Below are 18601 nucleotides of genomic sequence, written 5' to 3'. Positions count from 1 at the left end.
AAATGGGAAAAATGTGACATACTGGACACTAGAGAAGTTAACACTGGGCTCAGTGCTGCCATATACCACATAACGTTACTAACCTTAAATAACTATTTGGTTGCCTTGTAAAATGAGTCCATAAGGATAAACAAATATGGTCTTTTCTGGCTCTAAAAAATGAAGATGGACATGGGCCGCAAACCTCGACTGTAGTCTACAAGCCAGTAGGTGGCGTCACAGTGGGTTTACACTTGCTTCGTTATAGCTCATGTATTCAGTCTGGATTACGTGACATTTGTCTTTAAAGATGGTCGCTATGTCAGCTTAGGTGATCATGGTTCCTCAAGGTGCTGCTGTGACTTTGCTGAGGGACAGCAGGGGCACACAGGGACAGACAAGCATGACAGCCGCGGTTTCATGGAGCATATCGTACATACATTGTCAAACTTCCTAAGAAAACGGGCAGGAATCGTAACGTGTTTTTCATTGTGACGTCTCACAGACCCAGAATTGGTTGTTTTTCACAAGAACAAACTACAGACAGCAGATTTTGATTCATGATGCACCACATCTGTCAAATCCGGGAAAGACTGAGCTGAAATTATTTCTATTTCCTACATCACACTACTCCCTGCATTGAACATTGACAATATATGTAAATTTTGTCCAGCAGAATGGCCTAATATGGTTCATAGACTGAGATAAACATCCTTGCACACACACTGTTGATGGTAACCGTGGAAGAACACAATCATATGTGTCCACAGCCGCAGCATGTTCTGAGTGCTTACAGTGCAGAGCAGCATCTCTGCATGTAGAAGGTCGATTGACTCTCGTGATAAATAAATTGTCTGTAAGTGCTCCCCATGCGGCAGCGAGGGGTAATTAAGCTGAATTGATGAGGCTTTTGTTGTGGTTTAGTGACAGAGTTAAATTAAGGGCAACATTTCTCTGAACTCAGCTCCTCTGCCCTGAAATCGCTCACAGTTCTGCCACAAATCACCTCCTCTCCACCAAGGCGGTGGGATTGAGCTGCCAACTCCTGCTTTGAACTGAGCTGATGGTTCTTTATCGATTTCTCAGCATGTGTGTTTATCCTGTGGAAGGAGACATGATGGCTGTGTGTGTGTGTGTGTGTGTGTGTGTGTGTGTGTGTGTGCATGATATGTGTGCCTGTTTTCCTTTTCAACTTTGAGATTGGCAAGCAAATGAAAACTGAGATTGAGGTCTTTTCCTTTTTTTCTAGGAGACATAGAACATCCAACCAAATCTAATATGGCATTTGTTTTGAGACAAGCTCACATGCTTTCTTTCTCTCATTTTAATCCTTCTCTTTTTCCTCCTCCCTCTCTGTTCATCTGTCCTTCCTCGCTCCCTTTCGTCATCCTCCCCTGCACCCTCGTCATGTCCCTCTCACCTCCGTCCCTCTCCTCTGTTTCTCAGAACGACAGTGCGGTGGAGAGTAATGAGGATGTTCCTCCGGAGAGTCTGAACGCGCTGCTGACTGACATCTCTCTGGTGAGCCTGGAAGGCAGACAGGCACAGTCCCTGCTTTGGCCTGATAAAGATGGATGTGACACAGGGGAGAAGTGAGGAGGGGAGGGAAGAAAATGGCAAAAAGAAAAAAGCTGGGAAAGGGGGATTGGGGTCGGTGGGTGAGGTAGAGAGAGAGATGTCGCTAACCTGCAGGCCCTGTATTATAGACTGAGGTAGATTGAAACAAGTGTTTGAGCCAAAACGGAACATGAGAGAGAAAGAGGAGTAGAGCCTTCTTTGTTGTCCATGATATGCCATCTGGTATGGCCAATTCTCCTCCTGCCTCTCCATCTCTGCAAGAAAGAGTAGCTCACCTTAGAGCTAAGATCAATCTGTATATATTGCAGTTTTCATCATAACAGCAGATATCAAGAGGTCTCATGTGTTTATTCTGAACAGCGGGGGACAGGTGGGAGGTCATGGAGAAAGCTTTTAGTCTCCTGTTGTCCGAGGCTACCTGCAGTCATGCCTTACTTTTTCTTTGCAAACTTTCTTTTCTGCTCATTTTATGTTTGTTTCCATTCACTGGTGAGCCACCCATGTCTCAGTGTTGGTCATATCCTCTGTTCAGTTTGTGTTTGAACACTTTTTCCCTGAAACCCAGGATAATGGAGGAGTCAAACCGACAAGCAGCGACGTGTTCAGCCTGGTTTGGATGCATTAAATGTCTTCAAGTCAGCTGTTATTGTCTCTAAAACTAGTGGAGTGTCTGATACAGTTGTGTGACTGATGGGTGAGAATCATGAAGAGAGGATACTATCACTTGTGTTAAAGCTTTAAAGCTTTTAAATGCGCTTCCCAATTCACCCGTTACAGATTAGGGGTGTAACCATGCAATCAGCCATTTTGCAGTACAGTACATCATACAGGGTGCAGAATTGATTGTGAAACAACTCTGACTGTAAAATTTTTCATTTATTCCCCAGTTGTAAAAATCTGCACATTTTTTTTTTTAAAAAATCCTGTTTGTTAAAGGGCTGTTTCGCCCAAATGACAGACAACTGTATCATCTAATCTGATTTTAATAGCATTTTGTATATGGTGGTAACATTTAACACACTCATTATCAATGCATCCCTATTAGGAAAGCCACACACCTCACTGTGAACAGTGTACATAGTACTTATATTGTGGTGTGGTGATTGGGACACTATCGGGAAAGACATTACTGTTGCTATTTTTAAATGTCATCTTTCCATTCTCTGTTACACAATTGCAAACTAAACTCCTTTGCCTCCATTGTATGTATGGAGTGGCAGCATAAATTACTGAAATTACTTACTAAAATTCTGGACAAATAAAACTAAAACTGCTGCAGATACAACTTAGAGGTAAGTGAGGAAAATGTGTAGGGCAACCCAGCAGATCTTTAATTAGAAAAATGAATAAATAACTAAAATGAAGAATTTACTCATACATAGTAAACGTCTGAAATTGCAGTATTATTCTCAAAACGCAAAACATTTATACACAGTAGTTTTAACAGCTGACAGTTTAAATGGATGTAATAATATTGTGCTCCTGGCATCTAATTTATGAAAACAAAACTGCAGAGTAAGAGCTGGTCTGATGTATTGGATTACATTTTTCAGCTTCATTACACGTACAGTACAGTCAGGCGTTTTGTACCATAACACAGTGGTACACCCCTAATCAGTGATAAATATATCCTCTCACTTCAGGACGATGTACAGTCTACCACAGCTGAGTCCCCCCCCTCCTTCAAGCCTCCGCCCCCACCAGGGGCGCAGAGGCGCCCAAGTAGACAAGAACTGTTGAACAAATGCCCCTCGTCCGAATCTTCCCACTCAGGCCTGTACTTCACAGCCCCCTCCTCTCACAACCACAACAAAGAGCCAGGACACACCCCCGCCTCGCCCTCGCTGCACCACAAACGAGAGCATCCCAGGGACTCGTCTCGGGACTACGCCGCTGTCAGAAAGAGAGATCCCTCGGTACCTTCCAAGAAGGAACAAATGACAGCTGCACAGCTGTCTATGGTCACCCAGCATAACATCGGCCCTTTCCCCAGGGTCCAGTCCCCCAGCAGAGGCAGCAAACCCGCTGCCCCGTCCCCTTCACCCCCACCTCCACCTCCACTCCCTGCTCCTCCTCCACCCCCTTCTCTACCTCTTAAGCCAGTGTCCATGTCCAAAGCCTCCTCCGCCTCCTCTGCTGGCAATAAACAGCAGTTTGTTACAGTGGAGGTCCACAGACCCAACGCGGAGCCCGACGTCAATGAGGTGCGGCCCCTGCCCCAAGCTCGAGGTGAGGAATATAGAGCTCCGACTTGCATGAAGGGCCACAGTTTTATTACTTGTGTCCTCAAATGTATGACGTGTAAGGCTGCAACTAATAATTTTAAATCGTCGATCAAGATGTAAAATAAGCAGTGGAGTGGAGGCTTGCTAATTGTCACTGTTTGCAAAAAATAAAAAGAGGATTTATGTAGTTTCAGTTATGTACAAGATGTGTATAAACATCATGTGTATAATCTTTACAAATATGCATTTACTTGTGCTTGATGTGCTTAAAAGAGCAATTAACCGGAACACTGTGTACGATTGCCACTGCATGCAAAACATCACTAATCATAATAAGCTTTTAATCTCATATTAAATCTTTAGATCAGATTTTTTTCAGTGCAAATCTAAAAATCTGGATTGTTTGTTGTTTTTCTTTTGCAGACCAGCTTAGCATGAGAACAAGTTAAACTAAAAAAAAACTCAAGAAACTTGAAACCAATAAAAATGGATTCCTCTCATACCATAAGATTGAGTTTCTCATGGTGTCACGTCTGCCTGTTTACTCTCAGGTGGCACCCTGTCTCAGCTGTCAGACAGCGGCCAGACCCTCAGTGAGGACAGCGGGGTTGACATAGCTGAGTCAGGACACATCAGCAAAGACAGCAGCTCCCATTCGTCACACGCACGCCACCCCCGAGAGACCCAGGGGTGTGGGGTGGATAACCCCTCCAAACCGGTGAGGAGGTCACTCGGAAAAGCTGTGAGCCAGACGTGGATGGATGATTGGATTGATTGTTAAACTCTGAGAAATGAGAAATGTGTTTATTTAATATGTATGCCGTTGTATTTCTGTCTTTGTGAGGACCAATTTGAGTGAGATGTTTACAAGTTTCAAAGGTGGAAAACCAGCACGTATTTTTTAACGGCGATGGTTAGGACATTTTGGAAAGTGAGGACATTCAACACATCTGTGTTGAAGCCCTTTTTGTGAAATGATGATATTTTGGAAAAGTAAGGACAATTTGGGAAATTAGGAAAAAATATTACATGAGGACATTTGAGAAACTAAAGATATTCTAAGTAAATGAGAGTGTTTTGTCAAAACGTCACTTTTTCTACTTGGCTTAAGGGTTAAGGTTAAAATTAGTTTTAGGTTAATGTTATTTAGGGTGTAGAGAGGACATTATCATGTCATCGTGGTTCTTCACAAATATGGAAGTACAAACATGCGCGTGTGTCAGCTGAAAAACATACCAAGACATGATGAATCAATGTGCTTTGTTACTACTTGTCCTCGGAACCTGTTTTCAATCCTAACCGTGATCTCTTCTCTCCTCCCTCTGTTCACGCAGACTGTTTCCCTTGTTTCACTCATTTGTTTATTTTTCACTCATGTCATCCATCGAATCACATGCTCCATCATCTGTTTCATCCCTCACTGCAGTGTAGCTTAATGAAACTTTCAAATCGCTCTTTGGTTCTTATTGATTGATGGAAGAAATAACAAGTAAGGATGGCAATAGCTCAATGTTTCATGATGAGAGGGCTGTTTCAGTATCTGTTTTAGATTGAAACTGTTAGGCAGAAAATGTGAAGCCTGAATCAGTTTGCTGCATTTTATTGTGAAGGAGCAAGGCGTTTCCCCACTGTTTGTTTCTGAGCATCAAGTGTTCCGCAAAGAGAGCTTGTAAAAACTTCCCTCATTAGGCTTCAATAAGTGCTTTGTTAAAGCATTGTGATAGTCTGCTCATCTTGGTGTCAGTCAGCTCTCACAGCAGGTTCACTGGTGCAGGATGGTGGGCAGTTGTTAACAAGTAGGTAAATTTGGTTCAGAGTCACTGAACAAAACACATCACACAGTTAATGAGTATTAATTGATTAATGAGTGATTAATGAGTGGTGAAATTGGAACAGCTCATTTTAACAAAGTATATTTTGTTAGCATTCAGCAACTATGGTTCACATGAGGGCTTTAGGAGCATGTCAAATGTTTAGGGATGTGTTACTGAATTTTAACCTTCTTTAATCAGTACTTTCCAGATTAACTCTGAACCTTATGACTGTATTGTGAAAACGGTCATTAATGGGGGCAAATTTGTAAAGGCAAGGCAAGGTTATTCACAAGCTATAGCCCCATTCATACACAAGGCAATTCAAAGTGCTTTACAGGGGCATAGAAACGCATTAGAAATGACACTGTGAAACATGATCGTTATGCTTGAATATATCAGGACTAAATATGTACATGTTAATATGGAATCATGGCCTTCATGTATGTGTAAATCCATTGGGAAGACTCTTGAGCATATGTGCTCAGAGAAAACACAGCTGCTTAGTGGCACAAAGGGGAAGCAAATCCAGGGAGGTTGTGTAATGCTATGAATATATTCAGTATATAAATATGTATAGATAATGTTGTTCTTCTATTATAACCTGTGCTCCTCTCTCTCGCCTTCATTGTAGCCAGGGCTGTTGGAGCCCACCTCTACATTAGTGAGAGTAGCAAAGAGTGCCAGCACCCTGGGTATTGCCATTGAAGGTGGAGCCAACACTCGCCAGCCGCTCCCACGAATTGTCACAATACAGGTGAGTGAAGAAAAAAACAAAATAATGTTTACAGTAATCCCCCCACTAGGCTCACCTCGACTTAATCCGGTATCCTTATTAACATGCAGTCATGTCCATTTTGGTGAATATTCTCCTCGTATTGCTAGCTGGGATTATTATATCGTTGGTGCCTTCTTTGATTCTCTGCGATGGTACCGTGTGCCCACCCTAGAGGTGGGATTTGATTTCCTTGATGGCTTTAAATGGATTCACACTGCAGCTGAACTCACACTGAGATTCCTGCTAATTCTGTCAACGTTGGAGCTTTCACAAGATGATTACAACATTAGTGGCCTTCATGAGAAGCCTTGACTGCCTGGAGAATTCACTGCAGTGCATTTTTAGCATGAGGAAACTTGTATAATGTCAGTGTTCAGGAGTGAAGGTAGAATCAGCAGTAATACCTATGGAAGTTTGTTTAGCAATTTGTATAAGAGCTAAAGGTTTGGCTTGTTTGGATTTGTTAATGTTTAGTTGAATAGTGATGAAAAATAGCATTATATCTCAGTTGCAGACAGTTGTAGCATGTCTGTATTAAATAAGGTCAAAACCTAGCATATGGCTTCATCGTATGGTGTAAGTACGTAACGTATGAAGGTTTTTTTGTGTGTAGCACCTTTCACAGAGCGAGGTCACAAAGCACTGAATGCAGAATTTGTGTGCTGCCTTTTTTACTGAGTCTCCTTCCTCGGTCTTCATACAGCCACAAAGCCAAAACATCAATATTGGACAACCTTAGTGAGACTCAGCAATCAGCTATCTTTCTTCAGAATTGCCCAGAAATGTTCCTAATGCTACAAGGTAATGAGAAAATAAAAAATAATACAGGCAGAGGACATGGTTTGTGCAGACACAGACAACACTCTTCTAGAGGGTCAAAAGTGTTGATTCAGAGGGATTATTTCTGTAAGAGTCTATACATTGTTGTTTTAGGAAAATCCTGAGTTTAAAAAAATTGGTTTATAGTATAAAAATGTAAATGTTTAAAAATGTAACAACATTATAAACACAACTGCATGGGGTGAGACACAGGCCAGTTTGAATGAATGAGCACTCACAGTGTTGGAGCCACCACCTGAAAGGCGCGATCACCTTTTATGTGCTGTATTATCAACAAAATTGATACTAGATATTAAACATTTAGTTTTCTGTAGTGGTCCCAGTAATATTTGTTGTTAAAGTGTACTCAAGTAGCATATTACAGCTCATGGTTATGCTGCCTTTGAGCTGAAAGTAGTAAAAGCAGAATATGTTCTAGTCATATCTTAAAATGTTGTCTTTGAATAAGAACTTTTGGTCTAGTAGTATCCAAGACCAGCAGAATATTTTATCCTTAGCATGCAATAGATTAGTGGAAGCCACTGATGATGTAAAAGCATAGTGAGGATGTAATTGAGGAGTGTTCATACCTACTTGTTTTGAAATGGCACTTTCAGCTGGTGTCACTTCATCATTCACAAATTCTCTCAGTCAGGGACAGACTTTTGTGTTTATAGGCCTTGCTGTGCTTTGCTGCCGTCGAGCCCAAAACACTGGAAATGCAGATCTGCTGGCTATAGAGAGCGAAATCCAAATATTGACAACTTAGCTAGAAATGACGGGTTAGTCACCTCTGAAGAAAGCTATTACTATGACTGGGAGTGCATATATCCATCTGCCATGGTAATTTGCAAGTCAACAAAGCCTTATATTAGCTGAGCACTATCTGTTGCAGCAATCATTTTCTAACAGAGAACCAGGCCATTACAATTTAAAGATCAGAGCAGTGAGCAGCCACAGACTACAGTCCACACCCCATTCAAAGCCGTTTCTCAGCCTCCCACTCCACCGAGGTGGTGATTGAAATAAAAAAAGGGCTGCTGATTGCGAGGGGCGGGATAAAAGGATTGGAAATCAGTACATTCAAAATCAAAGGAGTGCACTGGAAGAAAAGACAGCAAGTATGAGCGAAGGATGTAAAAGAAGTGAGAGTGGTGTTAATAAGGAGAACTGGAATGAGGAGGTTTTGCACAAATGAGCAAGCAGAGGTCTGGTGTTGAGGGTGGATCCAGTATTTGGGACCAAGTAAACAAATGTGTTTTTACTCCCTAACTGCAGTTGTTCTCATCTGCAAGATGGGCGCAAACAAAATCAGGAAAAGGGTACATCCGGTCTCTTCCTTTTTAACTTTATCTGATCGATGTGTTTCAGTTTTTGCCTCCTGAAGTGAAAGGCTTGTGGCCTAATTTCAAATCATTTCATTTATTATTTTAGGTTATAAAACCATTTGACTCAAAGATTTAAATAAAAAAGAAAAATGAAGAGGATACCACAAACATCAAGATCAGAAAACATTTCATCAGAACCAGAATTAGATTTAATGCTAAGTGGGCTTTTGCATACAAGATATTTGTCTGGCATTTTGGTGCATAACAAACCTAGTAAGCAGAATATTAACAGCAGAATATTAAAAATATTCTTAAATCGCCAGTAGTATTATAACACCTGGGCAACACCTTTCAATCTAGAAAAGCCTCTTGAAGCTCTGCTTTTCAACAGAGTGTTTCACTTAAAGAGATTAGCAGATTGAACTTGTACATTTCTCGGTACGTGTGTCCTGTTTGTCACAAAAATAATTGAGCCATGAAACTGAAATGGCCACAAGATTGGTATGATCCCTGACCAGTCCCCAACCTCAGACACTTGAATGAGTTACTAATAAAAATTACAACTGCAATGGATAATAGCTGAGCAAAGTGGTTCTCTCTTACTGCGACTGCGGCGTTGGTTCTTAGAGACAAAGAGATGAGGAGGTCCCTTGCAGCTGCCTGAAACAAAGTTAAAATTCATTTCATGAGCTCAGTTCAACAGATTTAAGTTTAATTCAGTCCACTTGGCTAAGGAGATTGAAAATTTAATCCAGTTAAAATTATTGCTCGGCCTCTAATTACCACTCCACAATTTTTTGCTTCATCCTTCAACTTTGGTTTGCTGTGGTGCAGACTCTATCGATCACCGGTGAGACAAAGCCGCAGGTTACATGACACCGCTGCTACATCCCTGAACAATAACACCGCGTAGCTTCACAGTTATTTAGAGACATTAATAACATGGCAGCCTGGAGGTCACAGTTACATAAATGGAAGGAGTCTTTCTGCACACTCAGTTGTCAAGGTGGGAAAGTGAGCTGTGAAAACTTCACTTTGTCACTGGAGAAAAGTTAACTCAGTGTTATCAGACCCTTGAGCAAGGCACGCAACCTCAGTACTTCCTCCAGGCAGAATCAAGTATCAGAATTATAAATTTGCTTTCAATAAAAGGAAGAAAGCTATATAAAACTTGTTAGTTTTTTTGCCAGCTTTCTGGTGGATGTCGGATCTATCAAGGGGACGCGATGGCATCTCATCAAAGCCAGCGTCCTGTACAACACAGTTTCTCTGCTGTGTCGGAAGTAAGCACAGTGGAGTCGTGACACAGCAAACATCGGGCTTCTGTATTTCCTATCTCACTGGGCACAAGGGCTCTCGCCTCAGGCTGCCTCAATCATTCCTGCTGAGGATGAAGTACAGATGAGTAGGCTGCTGCCCGACCGGCCGGTCGTTATCAGCCCCCATCACCCCTCCTGAAGCGACAGCCCCTTATCACAGCCATCTTCCATCACGACAACCGACTGCTCTACTAGCTCGGGGTAATTGTGTCAGGCTCAGTAAATAAGAGATGTCATGATTCAGTCCCTGTGTGGAAGGTACCGATGGCGTTTTTAGCCATCCAAGTTTCACTTAATGAGGTCCGCTGTCAGAGTTGGGAGGAGGAGAAAAACATGGAACTGACACAGTGGAGAACATGACTGTCTTCAATCACAAGAAAGTGGATGAAGTATATGATTTATTTTGCCAGATTTGTAATTTAAATGAAGTTTAAAGCAGCATTAGTGCATTTTCTGTCCTCTTAGCACATAAGGTGAAACAATGTTACTTTATATTCAATTTTACTTTAGAGAAGCAGTAGTGTGAGTGTTATAAGGATTCATTTTGTGGAATGAGTTCCCCAGAACAGAGAGGGGCCTTAGATGCTTATTTCAAACAGAAGCTAGCCGTCTCTGTTCAGCAGTTCAGACTGGAGACAAGGATACTGAAGCATACTGAAACTGATGGCAAACCAAAGTTTTACTGATAATTGTGGGACTCGCTGGGCATGGATCTGCTGGTTCCTTCAGAGTCTTGTGATAAGACTAACTCGAAAAATGAAAGTCCTTGTGTGTGTTGTGAAGAAAGTGTTTCATTTTGTTGATCACACATTTTCTCCTAAATGCGTGAGGCTGCATATCTTTACTGCTGTGCGCTCTGAGGGCCTGAGGGTTTATTTATGAGTCTGTGGATGTGTTTTTCGGTGACATGGTGAGTATGTGTGTATGCTAATGAAGTTTCTGTCACATCTATGGGAGGGTAAGGATCTGTCTCTGTGTGGGGCTACTGAGCTGCAAAAGCATATGAACTTCTTTTTGGCAGGTTAGCCCGGGATCAGGACTACAGTTAGAATTTTTATGTAAAGATCATGTTTTAACCTTATTATTACACTTACTGACAGACAAAAGTTGCTTTTATTCTCATATTATGTAAAACAACACTTTTTTAAAAAAATGACATACATTCCTGTGTTCAAAGGAGGTGTTTTTGTTTCTTGCTGTTTTTCATGCCTTAGATGGGAAAATGCCAGGGCTTAATTTTCATACTGAGCATGACATTTTGTATATTTTGCTCTAATTTGATATAGCACTGTAGATAGAAAAACGTTTTTTTGTATCGTTGCCCTAAATCTGTTTTGTTTTTTTGTTTTTTTTTCTGTGAGCCTTGCTTGTACAAGCGTTCCATGTCAGATTTATTAAACGGCTCATTTCAACTTGATTAAATCCACCTGTTTGTGAGTAGATGCACATTTGGGAGATTTGGGCATTAGTACAGCCCCAATTCCATAAAAGCTTGTCCTCTGTGTACAACTTAAAAACAAAATGTAATCATTTGCAAGCAACTGTATTTACCGACAACAAAGTTTTACAAAGTGTTCCAGAGCAAATGTAGAGCAGTCATTTACACAGCCAAAGTGATGGGTGAACCTTGTCCTATTCTTCTTTGTGAACAACTGAGATGATACTATCTCACATTACCAGCGAACCTGGTTACCATTTCCCCGGTCTTTTGATGCTCCTTTCTCAACGTGTTGCTCATAATAAGCATATATTTACAAAAATCAGTGAAGCTGATGCGGTCAGATATTAAATATATCGTTGTACTGATTTCAATTGAGTACATGTCTTAAAGGATTAGCGTTTTATCTGTTTTGCTTTACACAGTGTCCCACTTCTTTGGAATTAGGTTGTAGATTCTAGAAAAGTGATTAATCTATCAAATTCTCCTAAATCATTTGTAGCTAATTAACAAATCTGTTCCTTTGAGACCGAGTTATTGTGTTTCTTATCAGCTTTCACTCCAAATTTAAGATGAGTTTTCTTAAAATCTGTCCTCTTACTCTCTCTCTCTCTCAGAGGGGTGGTTCAGCTCATAACTGCGGCCAGCTGAAGGTGGGTCAGGTGATCCTTGAAGTAAACGGGGTTTCCCTGAGGGGCCGAGAGCACAGAGATGCTGCACGCCTCATTGCTGAGGCCTTCAAGACCAAAGAGAGGGATTACGTGGACTTCCTGGTCACCGAGTTCAATGTGGCACTATAGCTGAGTGGAGGAGGAGAGAGGACGATGAAGAGGGCAGAAGAAGAAGAGTCCGAGGACAACATGAGGAATTCACGTCTTTTGATTAAAATGGCACAACTCTTTTAGACTTAAACAACCACAAACTGATCTCTGAGCCCCTCTCCTTTCTCATTAACCCCCCTCCCCTTGAGTCTGGACACATGTTGCTGAAATTTACAAGGTATTACTTCTGCTGTGGACTTCGTTCAGGATTCTCCTCAACATTTTACCTCCCCACTGTGAGACCTTATGCACTAAAACGCAAAAGTTGTGAAACTCATACCTTTTTTTCTTCTCTCAGTAATAAAACATGGATTTATAATCATTTGAAAACTACTGGAACTTCTCGTAGCACGCCCTCGTCACATGGTCGGTTTATTTTATTTGCTTTTTGCTTCTGTCTGAGAGACAACTGCACATCTAAGACTGATTAATGCTCGACTTTACAAGCTTGGATTTGTATATGTAAAAATGAACAAATGTAGATACAGATGCATATATACTGTACACATAAAGATATATGAATTATAAAACCCATAACCCCTGTTGCATCATCAACATATAGTATATATATATATTTCAAATATGATGATAATTCAGGCCATGCTGGCTATATGGCATTCTACAGATTTTACTGTGAAGCTACCAGTCTGTCTGTGTATTTCCACAAAAAAAGAAATGGATAAATCATGTCAGGTTAACAAAAAAATACATTACATGCTCCTATTTGTTTGATCAGACGTCAGAAAAGACTATACACATGAATGACCTCATATGCATATAAATGCAAATCTTTCCACATCTCCATGTGTATGTATATTGTTCGAGACTATGTCCACACTTAACCAGCTAAATTTAAAAGTGCTGTGTACTTATGAGTACAACATACTTCATCGTCTCCTGCAAACCCCTAGTTGCAGGGTCTGCGGGAAATTATACAGGGATGTAATTACAGGAAAGTAAATAGTGATCTATAGTGTAAAGTAAAAGATATTCTTGTATTTCAAATTCATCGGTCAAACGTGGCCACCAAACAGGCCCGGGGAGTCTGGCACCATCTAGTTCCTGTTAGTATGTACTTGACAGTGACTGGACACTGCTTAAATAATGAAGCTCTACATCAAAATTTCAGGAATTGTAATTTTGATAATATGTTCATAACAGCCAAGTGTTCTACTATTTTGGAAGGCTCAATTTTCATGTGCAAAAAAAACACTGAATCAGACATACGTTTTCAGATTTGACCACTCCAGAGTGGATAAAATCCTGCAGTTTTTCTCCTGCTACTCCCCTCCCTCCCCCGCTGAAAAACAATTGGTGATTTTATTTTGTAAATTCATTGTTTTAATTATTGTCACCCTGGGGGTCTTGAAGCCATTCTCAGTGCAGCAATTACGCCCAAGAGGGGAGTAATGAGACATTTAGAGGACGACACTGCCAAAGACTTTAGAAACACTCCTCTACACATGCAATGTGTGTGCGCGCACATGCACATTTCATCCATTTATAGAAAAGCAATTACGAGATAAGCAATCAGGTAGAGTGAGAGATGGTGCGAGAGAGAGGACAAATGAGAGTGAGAGAGTGACTAAAGTAACGAAAGAGACGTGATTGTTGTTGTGGGGATGATTTGCTTCCTCTCAGGAAGAGTGCGAGCATGGAGACGATGCACAGGAAACATCCTCCATGTGTCACTTCAGAGTCACATTAGGCTGCAGGTAGAAATATGAATTAATTGGAATAATTAACATAAGTGTTCTGTGTGTGAATGTTTGTGATGTATGTGTTTAACATGAGTGGTGTGTGCCTGTCTGCCGTTAATTGATGAAAAGAGAAAAAAGAAGCTCAAAGCAAGAAGACAGCTAATAAAGAAAAATGTAAATGTCATCAAGGTGGCTGCTGTATGAGACACACGGTGAAGTGAACTGGTAGTGTGGACATTTAAAGACTGCCAACAGAGCAGTTCTGTGAGAAATTGCTACCAAACATTCCTGAATCATTCCTTTGACAAGTGAAAGAAGAAAACAACACATCCATGCCTTTTTTATTTTACAGCACATACCTGCTGTCTGTCTTCAAAATGTCAGCCTTTAATGAATAGAAAACAAATGTTAGGGATGTACTAGTAGGGTTTTTTTAAAGGTCATACCCATATCCGGTCTGTTTTCACCTGTAATGTCCAAAAATAATGGTATGTTTTTTGAAATTTATTTTCAGTTTATCTGTTGAAAGACCATGTTTTGTTCTTGATGAAATACAATGGAAAATAACTCGATCCACCACAGTTACTGGAGTATATGTTTATTTCCTAAAGTTTGACGGTCCCTGAAGCCCCTCAGGTTTTTTACCATGACAACCAGTACATTTCTTAATATGAACATCTTATTTCTGCCACTGTTCTGTTACCAATTGTAGACAACAAAAATATTACCAACATTTTTAAACTCTGATTTTGTCAACTAGGAGTTAAAAGAAAACTCCACTAGAAGACTGACATGTGCACAGTTCCCACATATTTTTGTCTGATTAAATCATTTGTTCATTCTTTGAATTACTTTGAGTTGTGCTTCTGTCAGAATGATCAATGTCAGTCCAATAATCACCCTCCTTTTAGCTCCAGTTCAGTCTCCTCCAGCTTGTGTGAAAAATGTCTGTCTCTTCAGCTGAAAGGTGTTCTACTTTTTTTCCCCAGTTAGTTGCAAATTTTGCTTGTCTGTTTTTTGGTGTTGGGTTGCCTACAGTGGGTTTATCAGAGCTCGTGTCTGACTGTGTGTACAGAAGAACGCAGAGTTAACTATAGAGGCAGCAGAACTGCACACGAAGTAAACATATCGATGTGATTATATGCAAATTCACCTGTGTGATATGAACTGATACAAAGACACATCTGTGCGAGTAGAAAATGTGTCAGTTTGCGCAAAACAGTTGCAACCTTTACAAATGTGATTGATAAACATGCAAAGATTAGATGAGAAATAACAGGAAGAACCAAAGTTTCTGGTGAGTTCAGTCAGAGGCTGAGCAAAACACAAGCAACAGACATGAAAACTATGTCTTTGCCTGTGAGCAAACACACAGTTTTCATGTTTTTTGCTTGATAGCTTACGGCCCGCATGCACATTTACATTTAACAGATTTTGAATTTGAAATAAGAAAACTAAAGGCTGTGTTAACAGATTGACGGATTGTCTATATTAAAGGACCACAACACAGGAAAAAAAAAAACAACTTTTTTGCTTTCAAAACCAGACAGTGTCATGAATGTTTAAATTTCCCTCTGCCTCACAGAACGAGGAGTTAAAAGAAAGTCAACATTAAAGTATCAACACGATAGAACTGAAGAAGTGATAAATCCCCTCTGTGACTGGTGTTTTGTAGATTCTTAAAGGATGGGAGCACCTGTAAATCAGAACAAAATTTCAGCAGTTAAGAACTCTAGTGCAGTTTTTATATAACTTTTGTAGGTGATATTCTCAATTGCTAAGTCTACCACTTTGAGGGAAAATTATTGTATCAAACTCTAGCATCAGTTGTCATTTATATACACAAATAGTTTCTGTCTTTGAGACCACTGTAATTTGATCTGAATAAATGTTAAAGGCTTAAAATTCAGGATACATTATTGTGTGTACGTGTGTGTGTGTGTGTGTGTGTGTGTGTGTGTGTGTGTGTGTGTGTGTGTGTGTGTGTCGTAGACAAAAGAAGCAAGATAGGAAGAAAGGGAGTGATAGAGAGAGATTCAGAAAGATGAGAACTGGAGTGCGTCCTCGGTGGAATTACTGTTAAACAATCTAATCTGGAAGGAAGCATTTAACCATCACACACATGACACCTCCTTTCACAGAGGAGATGAGGAAAGCAGGAGAAAAAGAGACTGGATCCATTATCTAACATTATGATGGGAAACCATTTGAAAACAATAAAAAATGTGAACTCTGCCCCATGCATATCTGAATTGGATTTCATTTCACTACAAGGCTTTTCTAATAAATTGAAGGATAAAAATATCTTTATTTAGGCAACTTTGGAGGCTAATAATTGTTGGCTATAAAGAAAATATAGAAGAATTGTATCCTTCAATAAAGCATCCCAAATGTTAAATGTCTAAACTTGAGCAGCCACACTTTGCCTAGATAAAGAATAATGATGAATTATGATTTATTTTCTAAACATCTCATCAAAGACAGTACCAGAAATGCGTAACAGTTCTATATGGAGCCTTTACAATATATTTATCTTCAAACAAAGCCAATTTCCAGTACAAGAAAAGTTGAGATTTTGGGAATACAAAACATCACAAGGTACCAGGACAGGTTCCAGTCGCAATGTTGCTTTTTTATCATTTTATTGAACCAGCTACGTTTGTCCATTTATGCCAAAGTTCCCCTTAAGCAAGACATTGATCCCCTCCCTGCTGCTGGCTGGACCGTGCTCAGGTGAAATGTAGATAAATGCAAATATGTCTCAGAGACAGTTAAATGTGAACACTGATGAATAAAGCTGTACAGGAAAAGCACCAGCCATTATTGTATCAACTCTGCATGTCTTGAGATTTTGAGATTTATAGGACACATTTTGAGTTTTGAATCGTCCCTCTTCATCTCAGAAAGTTTTCTTGAGTAAACTCCATAACAACCTCATCTGATAGACACATGTCGATAGTGGCTCGGCCTTCTCTTTGACCTGATAATAAAGGGCCATCCAGGAGGGAGGAATGATGGAGGGAAGTGATGGATGCTGCCGACAGTCTCATTAATCAGATGCCAAGACAGAGAGGTGTTGGCCTTGGCTTTGACATGACACACGACAGCTCAGACACTGACTTGTTACTAGTGTTGAGCCCCCCCACCCCAACCACCTCTGAACCACGGCTTGCCCACAAAGGTCAGACTCATAAAGCAACCAACAGCACCTGTTGACTGTATTGATAATGTTGATTTGTTTTGCTCAGTGTGCCTCCTGCTTTATTAGCTGCACAAGTTGATTTTGTTGGTGTTCATTTCCCCACCCTTCAATGCTCTTCCGCTGCATCCTTTTGCTTTACTGTCAGTCAGTCAGTCACTCAGTCAGTCAGCCTGTCTGTCTTGCCTGTCTTGCCTGCTTCCTGCACATTTTAACAAGGAGTGTTGTACAATGACATGCTATTTATACAGAAAGTGTGTTTAATTTTTCAATAAAGATAATAATAACAACAAACTAGCAAGCTGTCTGCTTTTATTTTGAAGTAGAAAAAATGATGTAGAGGGTTTGTTACTGCCCCGATACACATTATGAATCATTCAAGCTCATTGTTTGTGCAAGGTTAACGTGTCTACATACTTTTTGCTACATTCTGTAGAAACGACAGAAACAGAGTCCTACCAATAATGGCAAAAGCGACCCTGGACTTTGCAAACACATCATGACTGTATTCTGCTTCACATGAAGAGTTTGTTCTTTCAGGTTCTTTATACATCAGTTTCAGTGCAAACAGAGATGTAAAAGCAGCAACAAAACACATTTTACCCACAGCACAAGAGATGCTATCATGCTCTCGTTGTTTTTATATTGTAAGTGGAAAATGCTATACTGAATTGTTCCATCTTCCAAACTGCTTATCTTGTTCAGGGTTGAGCTGGAGCTGAGGGAGCCTATTCTAACATGCATTGGGAGAGAGACAGGGTGTACTGGACAGGCCACCATCCCACCCTGTGTCCAGATGGGATTCATTAGGCAACTGACAACAAAAGCAAGTTGTTCACCTTTTATAAATGGTGAATGATTTTGTGTTTTGTTTTGTTTTGTGTTTTGAGAATTATAAAGAATAGGGATTTTCTCTTGAATTTGTTTGGTATGATTGACTTCTTTGTGTATTTTTTTCCCCGGTGCAACTAGGTCTTCATTTGACATTGTATTTTAATAAACTAGTGTAAATAATTAAGAAAAAGAAAATTAAGATAAAAATAAGAAAATGATGATGCAATCTACATATTTACAACACATGCTCATCCATGATAGGGGGGCATGTAAACTTCTTGCTTTTTTCTTAATCACTCTACTGCACTGAGTCATTACAAAGCTTCAACATGGGACTTACTTTCTGTACTAAAGAGATTTTCTTTTGTAATATGTAGTGGAATTTCTGCAGATCATTGACCTTGAGATGACATAAATTGCTTTGTTCTTACTTGTACTGTAATGGAGCTTTATTAATTTAAGCTTAGAATTACATTTAATTTGATTAAACACTGAAAATGATCCTCTTTGTCATTGCAGTCATTAGGACATCTCTAGCGGTGTCTTTTGAAGGTGTGTTACAGATTGCCAAAAACATTGTCAAGTCCCAAAGTCATGTGTAATTGCTGCGCCTGTGATTCTTAAACCGTGGCAGTTAATCTGCTGTCATAAAAGCCTACACTCTTCTGAGAAGGTAAAACCCGTCAAGTTTTCCCACACTTTGTGCAACTGTGTTCAAGCATGATTTTAAAATAAAGTGTAGAACTTTTGATAAAAGTCAGAATCAAAACAC

General features: G+C 40.1%; 1 protein-coding gene across 1 annotated transcript in view; it reads left to right on the top strand.

Annotated features, from left to right (window-relative positions):
- Positions 1 to 13366, top strand: part of whrna (whirlin a) — a 111481-nt gene extending 98115 nt beyond the window's left edge. Inside the window, exons 8-12 of the mRNA XM_046374759.1 lie at positions 1426 to 1500; positions 3201 to 3786; positions 4334 to 4500; positions 6228 to 6350; positions 11893 to 13366. Of these exons, the coding sequence (XP_046230715.1) occupies positions 1426 to 1500; positions 3201 to 3786; positions 4334 to 4500; positions 6228 to 6350; positions 11893 to 12075 (1134 nt within the window). The 3' untranslated portion in view covers positions 12076 to 13366. The remainder of the gene's footprint in view (positions 1 to 1425; positions 1501 to 3200; positions 3787 to 4333; positions 4501 to 6227; positions 6351 to 11892) is intronic.
- The last annotated feature ends 5235 nt before the right edge of the window (positions 13367 to 18601 follow it).

The sequence above is a fragment of the Scatophagus argus genome, chromosome 20, assembly GCF_020382885.2.
Source record: "Scatophagus argus isolate fScaArg1 chromosome 20, fScaArg1.pri, whole genome shotgun sequence".
In the NCBI taxonomy this organism is placed as follows: domain Eukaryota; kingdom Metazoa; phylum Chordata; class Actinopteri; family Scatophagidae; genus Scatophagus; species Scatophagus argus.
The sequence above is the reverse complement of the archived record's forward strand: the minus strand, read 5'-3'. Positions and strand labels throughout refer to the sequence as shown.